This window comes from Erpetoichthys calabaricus, chromosome 11, assembly GCF_900747795.2.
Source record: "Erpetoichthys calabaricus chromosome 11, fErpCal1.3, whole genome shotgun sequence".
Taxonomy (NCBI): domain Eukaryota; kingdom Metazoa; phylum Chordata; class Cladistia; order Polypteriformes; family Polypteridae; genus Erpetoichthys; species Erpetoichthys calabaricus.
Window position 1 is genome coordinate 78,515,573 of NC_041404.2, and position 12,443 is coordinate 78,528,015.

The 12,443-nt window shown below is 38.5% G+C and overlaps 1 protein-coding gene across 1 annotated transcript in view; it reads left to right on the top strand.

Moving 5' to 3' along the window:
- The first annotated feature begins 2,866 nt into the window (after positions 1–2,866).
- Positions 2,867–12,443, top strand: part of LOC114660035 (deoxyribonuclease-1-like) — a 30,694-nt gene continuing 21,117 nt past the window's right edge. Inside the window, exons 1-2 of the mRNA XM_028812559.2 lie at positions 2,867–3,008; positions 12,260–12,348. Of these exons, the coding sequence (XP_028668392.1) occupies positions 2,871–3,008; positions 12,260–12,348 (227 nt within the window). The 5' untranslated portion in view covers positions 2,867–2,870. The remainder of the gene's footprint in view (positions 3,009–12,259; positions 12,349–12,443) is intronic.

Consider the following 12,443-nt stretch of genomic DNA (forward strand, 5'->3'; position numbering starts at 1 on the left):
TATACAATCTATAAAGTGGCACACATCACTGTTCAACTTGGACAATCAATGATATCATGTTATAAATGTAACATATATGGACATACAACATAGGTTGCTCCAAATATCAACTAATATAAATACCTTGAATGTAAAAGCCTAGTTGACTACAAAGCAAGTCATAAAAAAAGATATTAAATAATGTAAAGTTTTGAAACAATTACATCAAATAAGAAAACAAAAATAATAGATAAGGGATAATGGGAATCAGAACAACACCAATCATCTAATAACAAAATGTGCTTCATGGGAAAATAAGTACTGTAGGGACAACCAGGGCTGGCGCTACCATTAAGGTGAATTAGGCATTCACCTAGGGCGCAGATCATAAGGGGCGGTGGGAACCCAGCTGCATGGGTTAGCTATTGAACCATCGGTTGGCACACTGATAAGCCTGGCATAGGGCACAGAATAACCAAGCACCAGCTCTGGGGACAATATAAAGTATCTTCTCAAAACAAGCTAAGCAAACTGTATCTGTCCAACTGGGCTTTATTGCACAGATGTAAACCCTTACTCTACAGGTTTAGACCCTTACTTTAAGGTTGGGGTGGAATGCCCAGTTAACCATCTCGAATACTATGGCCAATCTCCAAAGCACTGTTTCAATCATCTCTCGATATCTGTCTTTTTAATATTTCTGTCTGCACTACCATACTACTGACTGAGTCCATGCCCCAAATCCCTTTACTGTTGTGGGCTTTAGGCAGATAGCAGCCATCTACTATATATAAAATATATGAATATAAATCCTTTCTTTTAGAAAAGTGAATTTTTGTTTGATTAAACACATTTATACTTTAACACTTTTCAGACTATAATGGAGTGTACATACTTACAAGCAGTGCTGCATATGTGCTACATCTGCCACTAGAACAGGGTTAATAGTGTATTGACAGAATAGGCCCTAGAATGAATGGGATAAATAAAGGTGGGCATAGAACACACACTGGGAAACAGGCCGCACTAATAGGGCTGAATGTTACTATGTATGATCAATTCCAAAGAGTTAGAGTAATGGTCACAAAATAGTGGTGAATGCATGGTGAAGCTTTAAAAGAGACCAGTGCTGCTCCATCACATATTTATAATTCTGAACCATGTGTCATCATTCGTTTGTTGTCTCTGTGTGAAATGTTACCTGTCTGTGTAAGGTCAGGTGGGGTACAGCAAATAGTGATGATGCACCCACAAGGCGGTAGAGAATTTCCAGATGAGTTGGAGTCTGGAGTTGCCACAGTAGCACAAAAGCATAATGGATAAAAAACAGTCACATTTAGAAGTTGGGAGGGAATTTCAAAAAGGAAAACAATGAAATCTAGACAAGAGTAAAAAGGACAAGCAGCACTTTTATTTGCTGAGGTAAAACAACTGGATTGGCACTAGCTGATAGATATTACCAGGGAAAGAGTAATACCCTGTATTACTCTATGGGCTTGTATAAGGTACATAATGCCACCCTAGGATGAAATGAGGCATTGGCACTAATCATGTCCTTCCCTTCCCTCACAGTGGTAAGAGGAAGCCTAGTGGGAGCAGCCCTCAGGTCAACGATTATAAGTTCCAATACTACCAAAAGGAAGTATCATTCTTAGATCAGAGCCCGTCACAGGATGAAGCTCCTTCCTAAGAGGCAATTTACTTTTTTTTTTTTGCTTATATTTGTACCATAGAGCAGCCGTTTATTTTGACTCTAAGAAAAAAGCCTTAAAAGAATTAAACAGGGAGGACCAGGTTAGTGCCAAATCATTTATTCTCTCCAACTTGTCATTCACTCACTCAACCACACACCCCATCAAAGTAGTGCAAGCTTTTGAAGAAGAGTGGTTAGTTTCCTCTATCAGTAAGATGCCAGAGGCAGAATCCCAGAAAATACGTGGACAGCAGAGCTTTTTGGAAATCTGTTAGAAACTTTTCCAGCTTTCTGTCTTCAGGAATGCAGTAAGTGACTGCCTTATTTATTGCTTTTTTTCCTACAGTTTCACAAGTCAGACAATTCCCTACATAGAACAAGCATATATCGTGAACATCGAATCAGACTTTTGTTTCAGGACTGTGTCATCAGTAGTGTGAGGGACAGGGTCAAGTTTTAAGTGTATTGGATGTCAATGAATGTAAAAATTCATGAATTAAAATAATATAATTTTGAGGTGGTTCAGTTGTCTGGAAGTGCTTGGGATTGTGTTTTATTGTTATTGTTGAGATTTCTGTCTGATGTTCAGTAAATAATTTGCTATTTTACATTCTTGCTGTTACAGTTTTTTGTATTTAGTTCAGTAAAGTGAGTGATTGCTGTTTTCTTACCTTCCAAACAATCATACTGCATGATTTACACAATGGTGTGTAGCCAGTTAACCCAACTGAGGGGCCAAATGGTACACAAAAACGCACCCCTAAGTAGGTCCAACAAAGGGGTGTTGGGACTCTGCTACTAATAGAAAATGGGAGGCAGTCAAAGGGCAGTTCTGGATACCTGACAATGTAAATCGAACACTGAGGTTTTGGATGTAGTGGAACAAGGGGTCCTAGGAGAATGTAACCAAAAATTGAGAAAAAGGCTCTTTGGAAATAAACATGTGACACAATCTAAAAGACCAGCAGAATTTGAACAGCAGAAGTTATAGGTAAGAATTCCTTAGCAAGATGACAATGATTAAGGAAAAATATGAGAAACGCATTCAAATAAAAATCAAAGGCTAACCACTATTTTGTCTGTCTGTTCCAAAAAATATAATTTAGACTTCATTTAGCAGGTATAGATTATACTTTTAAATCTAAACTTTTGTAACCCCTTCAAGGACTGTTTTATTCCTTATATTACAGCGCTGAAGATGAATATCTTTATCTTGCTGGTGCTTCTGGGGACCTCACTTAAAGAAAGTCAAGCACTCAAGATAGCATCTTTCAACATCCAACGCTTTGACGAATCAAAATCCAACAATGCTGAAATCATGAATGTGCTGACAACGGTAAATATAACAACAGTGGTATCTTGTTAGTTATTTCATTTTTGATAGTGCAGTTGTTTGGAATTATTTTACATTTTAATGGCACAATGTACAAATAATAGTCCTTGACATTACACCTTTCAATTGAATTCACTGAAGACTGGTTCAGAGTCCCTACACAGAAGATCATAAAACCATACATTTACACAAATACAGTGGATTCAGAAACTATTTAAACCTTTCACTTTATGCTTTGTTATTGTGTTGTGGATTTTGATTTTAAACAAATAACGTTGCCATTTTTTCCCATCAATCTACACTCAACATCATATAATGACAAGGTGAAAACTTGTTTTCAGGTAAGTGTGCACATTTATTAAAAATCACAAACTGAAATCTTTCATTTATGTACTGTATGTATTCAGACCACTGGCACTCCAAATTATGGTCAAGGATAGATGGGCTAAAATGGCACATTTATCAATTTAAAATTAAATCAACAACATAATGAAGTGTGCAGGAAGTGCAGAGTTCTGTATACTTTCTAAATCCACTGCAGATATTCATGTTCTGTTTAAATGCACTATAATAAGAGTAATAAAAACATCTAAATTGGTTGCTCTTGATGAAGATATTTAGTAAGCATATAGTAAATTAAGCAAAGTTTAAGAATATAACAGAATTCAGGCCTTCAGAAGGTATAGTCCATGCTCCATAATGATGGTATAATTACTTGATGGTCTGATACTGTTTCTGTCTCCATTGATGACAATGGCTCCCATGTACATGTTTCATTCAGAGTACCTTAGCCAAAGTATCAGAAGTCCTCAGTGTCATTTACTTAGCTCTATCAAGCATACAATACTAATAAAATGAACCTTTAATAAGTAATTAAATACTGAGACATAAAGCCATTTTAGAAGCAGAATTTTGAAATAGACTCACTCTTGACTGGAAGAAAATGTGTAGGCATAGGAATATGAATTTTATGCTCTTACCTGCTATTCTGAGTGATGAGCCTTGTAGCAACATTTTAAATTAACCTTAGACTGGAAGTGCTATTTAAAGAGCTTTTTAAGCAAAGAGACACAGCAGTCACTTCTACTTGGGAAAAATTAACTATATTTCCTGTGGCCTGTGTAGTGAGAAACTACCATGATGTCACTATATGTTTTTTTAGAAAATTCATTAGTAAATTATGGATTAATTAAACAAATTTGGGGGGACTAAGTTGGGTGCATGCACTGATACAGCATATTGCCTCACTCACCAGACATTGAACCACCTCAGGATCCCAAATTAGGATCTGAGCACATCTGTGCTTTACAGTAACTGTGCCAATCCTGCCACCAACACCCAAGTTTTCCCTGCAAGTTGTTAAAGATAACATTTAAATCTAAAGCAAATTCAGCAAAACTATTTGACAGGTTCTTGTTACTTATATTAGTATTCTGATGCTATTGAAGTCCCAATCATAAGAAATAGACATTAGCATCATCATATAATTTAACTAAATGAAACTAACAATTATTGACACAACAGGAGAAATGCTATTAGGTTTGATTGATAAGCACAGCTGAATATCAGCTACATAGGAATGAAATGGAATATGATGTTTTAAATGATATCTCCTAATGGCAGTATATCAAGACACACTGCATCTCTCATATCTCATATCTAACATCAGACCATAATGTGAGGCTGCAAACTTCACATTGCTGTACATAGTGGAAAGCATCTGATGTAAACTTTTTGAGTAGCACCAGGAGATTCTCATGAGAAAATAAAAAAAAAAAAAAAGACAAGCAATGAGACAAATTAGAAAACAAAGTCAAGACATGAGACAAAATCAAAGTTGAAAATACAGGTCAAAACCAAATGAAACACACAAAAATATTTGGAGGAAGGCTTTTTGATAGAGAGTTCATATCCACAGACTCAGAAACAACCCCCTAGCAGTCCTTCTATCCCATCACCTTGATTACAAACGGGTCAAGATCTCTAAGGTTACACCCCTACAAATGCAAGGAAGTGAATCTGACAAAGGGAACTTAATGTGGTGGCAATAAGGACATAAAATGGAGTCCAAGACATTGCAAAACAAAACAAAACACAGCACATCAACCATAAACAATTCTGAGTAAAAATTAACAGAAGCAGAATCCTTGAACTCAAAATGTCCAATTCAAGTGCTAGATAATACTATATAATATCAAATCATGACAATATTAGGGCAAAAATTAAATTAAATCTAACACTTGACCTCCTTGTTTAGAAGCTAACCACTCTAAAGTATTTAGTTGTATATCCAACTGAAGCATACTAAAACATGGAAATGCCATTGTCTTTATACTGTCACTGCTGTGTAAGGAGTGTGACAATTGCGGATACATGACTAGTCTCCCGTGTCTCTTAAAGAAGAAATGGGACTAATGGAGACAAAATTAAACTTTGCAAAACTACTTTAAAATATAAATCTCTATAAACAGACTTTTCCATTTTCCAAAACAAAAATAATGCAAAATGCACATCAAACCTTGCACCATTGCAACATCATGAATGTGTTCATGGGTTGCTCAGCAATAGACTGCTGCCCCGGATAAGGAGGTAATGATAGTAGAAGGGTAATGTAACAATACCTACCAGAAATAGAGGGCTTCAATTAAGAATAACATGCTTGATAAACACTTCTGGTATTTAATTGAAAATACATTCAAAAAGTATCTTCATTAATTAATGTTAATTAACGTTAATTAATTGCATTAAGTTTAATGTTGTTGTGCACACTTGTAAGGTGAAAAATGTGCATAATCAAAAAACTGAGACAGAAAGACAAACAGATAAAAGAATTAAAGAAATCAGGAGGAATCTGAGTCAAAAGGACAGGCAAAGGTTGTTTCCAAAAGGGAAAAAAAAAACTTACACCAAAATAAAAACATGGGGCAAAAATCTTGGGGCAAAAAACATAAGGGTAAAGTCAAAAAGCTAGCATGTGAATGAAAAGTTTTTTGAACAGTCCAAAAGCTATGATACAAGGCCTACTGTATCACCACAATGACACAACATACCACATGACACCAGGGTCATGACCAGCAATAAGCATAACGACAGACAAAAATGTGATTGTTGCCAGAAAAAAAAAAAAAACACAAAATGGTGGCAGGAACAGCGATAACTAATACAAAGTGGCAGCAAGACAATGTCACTGTTTTTGTGATAAAATGTAATACTCAAAAAACAAACTACTGAAATTTTAAGATGGTCAGAAATTACTATAAACAAAAAAGAAGACTCTTGATAACTGTATTTTATGTTATTCTTTCAAATGTGCATATAGTACATAAAATCAAACAAATGCTTTTTAGTAGATTAGATTAGATTAGATCCTTTATTTGCCATTTGCACAGATACAGGTATACATAGGCATTGCAACTCTTGCGCGGTTTTCTCCATAAAAAAAAAAATTAAACTGGAATATACACAATTACACAGTGAATAATCAACAATATATAAAAAGTGACCTTTGTATACCACCTCAAATTTCTGTTAAAAACTATGACCTACACCAGCATTGATTGTATATTTACAATGTATATATAATGCATAATAAGAGTGAAATGCATACTAAAAAAATGAAATATGACATAGGACTTGAGCTTTTAAATAATTAAAGAAATATGTTGGGGAGAGGATATCTTTCCCTACCCTGATTGTCTTCAGCTACCAATCTGGCAAACACTGTAAAAAGCTACTATAATAGCTGTTGTAGTGGGCTTTGGTGCTGTCTTGTCTGCAGCACCTATAGAGTGACCTGGATGATTTGGATGGAAAAACCTATGTCACAATAAGTAGACACAGTAAAAAGGAACAGACTCGACACACGTAAAAAGGTTTGGGGCAGCCACCCGTATAATATTCCTGGCTGCTAATGATTTTTTGAAAGAGCACAGAGCTGTTAACAATACTGAGTCCAAGACAGAACTGACAAGGGTTGGAAAAGACAGACAGACAGACAGACAGACAGACAGACAGACAGACAGACAGACAGACAGACAGACAGACAGACAGATAGATAGATAGATAGATAGATAGATAGATAGATAGATAGATAGATAGATAGATAGATAGATAGATAGATAGATAGATAGATAGATAGATAGATACTTTATTAATCCCAAGGGGAAATTCACATGGGAACTTTAAGGGATAGGCATATAATTGGGAGGATTGGTTAAGCCAACAGAAATAACTGCAGAACCTCCAACTTCTTACTGACCATAACAACAGGACTGGACCAGGGACTATAACTTTCCTCAATCACACCTAGTTCCAGCATTTGTCTGTCAGTTATAATCATCAACATTAAAAGAAATAAACATTTGAAATACACCAGTCTGTGTGTAATGAATGAATCTAATATACAAGTTTCACTTTTTGAATGGAATTACTGAAATAAATCAACTTTGTCATGATATTCTAATTTTATGACCAGCACCTGTATGTAGCAGTTGACCGGATCTATAATACCGGACATCCCGTGAACACATGTAATGCGGGTCTTAGTCTTGAGTCACTGTCGCTTTAACACTAATTGGCGAGCAACAATGGAAATTTTACTGCCAGAATCAAACAAGGATATAACCATATCACTCCGCAGACCCCTTTGTTGCTTTGTGGAGCCTGCCGACGCGCCTCAGGGTCCACTCAAGTACGCTTCGCATTATAGCTGTGGGACTCTGTATTAGGGACGCAAGCACGCCTGGGTTCACATGAGTCCCGTTCTGATACTCCCAAGCCGGTTTCTGCCCTGAGGTGTTCTATTGTCTCAGCTAGTGAGACAATATCTGAATATCCCCAGGCCGGCTGGGCAATTTTTTTAGGCAGCCTGCGGAGCAATAAAGTGCAGGCCACCTGCTCTGCTATTTGATAGCTGGATCTTTCATGGGGTTGTAGCCAACCAACCACCTTAGCCCATAAAGCCATAGCCTGTTTCTTTGCTGCCTTAGCAGGTTTGAATGTCCAGGCCATTATGTTTTTCACCTGCCTGCCTGGGTTTCTCCCACCTTTATTAAAAGACTTGCCCTTCGTGTGATATGTATGGGCAGTCCCCACACTCAGGAGCCCATAATAAGCCCTTAATGCATTCCCCGACACACTTGGCTCTATCCTGTGGGTCCCGATTCTACTTTTTCCCGGACCTTTAACAGGGTGATGGGTCGAAGCATACTCAAGCTTTCCCCAACATGCCCCGACCAACACCCACTTGGCAACTCGGGAGCGGTACTTACTCATCTGATATTTCTTTGGTTGTGGATTAGTAGCATGTGTCTAGCCTAAGTTTAGGTTTGACTTCTGAACTCTCCAGGAGATCATCATCCTGCCGACTACACCACTGTAAAAAGGAACAGACTCGACACACGTAAAAACGTTTGGGGCAGCCATCCATATAATATTCATGGCTGCAAATGGTTTTTTGAAATAGCACAGAGCTGTTGACAATACTGAGTCCAAGACAGAACTGACGAGGGTTGGAAAAGATGGCAGCTTTAAGGGATCAGACCGGAAGTTACGTAGGGGAACTGGAAGTGATGTCCTTCTGACGTCAGCCTGTGCGCTGGAAGTGACGTTCTTCTGGGTACCGGAACCGGAAGTGACCTTCTTCTGGGTGCCGGAAGATAGGTTTTCTCGTGGCTGGTCTGTAGAGATAACAGGAGATAAGGTTTAGTGCACCCCAACACCCCCGAGCCTGGCGTGGAATTACTTTTGCTTGGTCCATACAATGTCCCCCTACTCACACGTGTGTGACAACACAAAAGTCGAAGAAAGGTTTGGGGCAGCCACCCGTATATTGTTCCATGGCTGCAAAAGGGTATAAGTTATGCCACTGATGTGCATAGATTTCAGTTCAATACAGAACTAATTGTATAGAGGTAAGATGGCGGCTTTAAAGGCCAGAACAGGAAATTAGGTCATCTAGAGCGGAACCGGAAGTGTCCTCCTCCATAGGCTCGGACCCAGATGTGACCTCATAAAAAGGGACAGAACTGGAAGGGTCTTCGTCCATGGGTTTCAGACCAGAAGTGACATCATGGGGCCTGGAACCAGAAGTGAAGTCATCAGGCTTGCAGCTGGAAGTAGTGTCATCAGGTTCAGGCGAAAAAAAAACAATACTGTGAAGTTCAGGAAACATGAAATCCAGAGATTGTTAATTATAGGGACGACATCATTTTCTCAAGGTTTTTACTAGGTTTTTCCATAGTTGGTGAGAATTGAAGAATAAAGTCTCTATCAAAGGTAAATGAGATCATGTCAGTCTCTCAGCAGTCCTGACACTCCACTTCTAGGGCCTTCCTCTCCTTCAGTATGGTATTCTCAAGCCATACTGTGATGCCTTTGGTGAGAATACTCTCCAATAATCCCTTAAAGACCTGAATAAAAGGTTGTTGATTTAGGTTGTTTTTTTCAGCAGCCTAATAAAATAAAGATGCTACTGGGCTTCCTTGATAATAGCTGTGGTATTAATTTTCCAATTCAAGTCTTTTGAAATATACAGGCCCATGTATTTAAACCCATCTACCCACTCCATCTCAGTACTTTTGATTAACAGAGGTTCTGGAAGAGGAGGACTTCCTCCTAAAGTCCAGAATAAGCTCCTTAGTCTTGGTTGGATTTTAAACAAAGTCATTCTCTTCTCCATAGCCGATTGTATCAGCCACCAGCTGCTAATACTGGGACTCATTATTGCGCTTTATTAGTTGAAGAAAGGTTATGTCTTCCACATATTTAACAATATAGTTATGTTTATAATTAGACTAGCCATACCCCGAGGCTCCACCTGTGTAGTAGTGAAACAAGACAGTGAGGGGCCCCCCCCCCCACCCGGCCCCCCACTCCTGACATCACGCTTCCCCTTCCCTTCGGCCCACAGCCTCTGTCTCGGATTAGCGCGAATATATTGCTCCTGCAAGCAAACTATGATTCTTAGCATGACGAGAGAAGTCGCAAAATCAACTGGAATGTTCGAGCAAATTATAGAAAAAAACCTGATCTAAATCCGTTAAGTAGTTCTCTCGTTCGCTAGCTAAGTGGAGCTAAGGTATACACCCGAGGCTGGCACGTGAGTGAGGAAGGCCCCGCCTCACTCCCCTCGGCCCACTACATGTCTCTCGGATTCGCACAAATAAATAGGTACCACAAGCGAACTATGATACATAGCACAATGAGAGAAGTTGCAAAATCAATGTTCAAGCAAATTATAGAAAAGAACCTGATCTAAATCCATTAAGTAGTTCTCATGTGAAAAGTGGACAGACAGACAGACAGACGTTGGATTTTATATACAGAGAGATGAGCAATCATACTGTACATATACACACACACTCACACATATATATATGTTACGGCCAAAACCCGAAATTGGCAAAAGCGGGAAGTGTCCGGCCAAATCAGGAAATGGCCAATGTCACTGTAAATTGACCGGCCAGTGTCCAATCCTTTCCTTGATTTCGGGTTTTGGCCAGCCAGTTTGCAAAATGGCATGGGGCAATCGGCCAAAGTTGGAAGAAAAAAGGCATGAGCAGCGATTTGTTGTGCACTTAGTAGTGCAATTGCATCGAGTGTAGCCTTGGCGGCTCTTGTTCAGAAACCGGACACCACTTGGTTGTTTCACAGTAATTAAGATTAGCTATATAAGTAGGTTTCACATTTCTGTTATAATTTTAGCCCTAAAATTGTGACTTAACATCAAGGACCTATTTTATTGACCTTAAGGTTAGTGTTTGGGTGAGGGGAAGGCCGTCTCAAGTCTCATCCGCTATCTGAACAAAATAAGAGCAGTTTCTCGTGCAGAATGGAAAACTCACTTCTGAATTTGCATCTGAAATTTTTAAGCATCTTCGCAACTTGAGCAGACAGTCTTACATTGAATTTTGGCCAGGGAGTTCTCGTCACTTATGAAATGGCCGGCCAAAGTAGCATATACACTGGTCATTTCTACTAATTCGGACTTTGGCCACACCTCTCAGCCAAAATGCGAAATGGCCGAACTTTGGGTTTTGGCTTTAACATATATACAAATATATATATTTATAAATGTATTTACCAGTAATGGCACACTGCACGATAATGTACAGTGAATACACTTGACTTGAACATTCATAGTTTTCATACTCTTTTCCTGTATGTTTACCATTCGTTTGCTCAGAGGTTGATGCGCTTGCTGCTTCCTGAGCAGCTCTTATTTTCTCCACCCTAGCAGCCCACTTTCATCGGCATCTTTTTGCGTTAAAACTGATTAAGTGTTTGTGTTGCAATTTTACGTTTTGCTTAATTTTGCAGTTAAGCTGGCACTTAAGTCTTCAATCTGTTTCAAGAATGATTTAAGATATGAAGAGATAGTGGAAGTGACGGCGATGGTGACAGGGGTGAGAACGGCGCATGTGCATGGCCACCCTGCTGGCTGCTGCCGAGAGTTGTTTCAGAAAACACCCCAGTACTCAGGTGTTCCTAGGAAATGAAAGACATACCACTGTTATCTTTTTTGTTGAAAGTAGATTAAATTGCTATGCAGACTGAGAGGGGTTCCCAAACTTATTCATATGACTGTATGTGCACAGCGAGTAAAGTAATGCAATCTTGGGTACCCAGTGTTGGATTGTTAATCACAAGGTTGCTGGTGTAATCCCAAGTATATAACCCTTTGCCAGTCAGTGTTTTAGCAGTTGTTTAACTGTAATACCATTCTGTATTATACTGTATAGCATTGTCACAAGTTTAGAATGAGGAACAAAGCATAAAGAGATGAAAAAAATAACATCTTTGGATAAAAATTGAAAATTGTACCAGTGCATCTCACTAACAAGAGCCTTATGATTTAACATAGGTTTGTTGTGCAATGTCCAATTGGTGTCTGTATGTTTTGTTTCTGACAACTGTAGGAGGACAGCCTGAAGAGTTAGACATTAAGGGGGCCTAAATATTGAACCATTGCAAAATGCTTTTTTTGAGAATGGCAGCGATAGTGCTAATTAATATAAGATGGGCTTCTTGACTGACTGCAGTCATTTTAATGTTAATGTATCCTACTGTCTGTTCTGCGGTCATGTTTAATGCATTGCTTTATTCATCTTACTTGCAATATAAAATAAAGATATGCCAAGTGTTTCATCAGTAATACATGTAGAGTCTATTCATATGCATCTCATGAGAACTGAATAAAGGAGGATGAGATCATCTGCCATACTTTAATTCAAATGTACTTGAAATGCTTTCAGATCTTGCAGAGGTACCAGCTGGTAGCAGTGCAGGAGATAATGGATTCAGATAATGCTGCTGTTAAGCACTTGGTTCACCAGCTCAACCAGTGAGTATGTGTTATTGACTCACTTGCTTCAGATGTCTATGATAAAGTGCTGCAAATCTTAGGACCAGAATTAATAAATGTATCAGAAGCTGAGC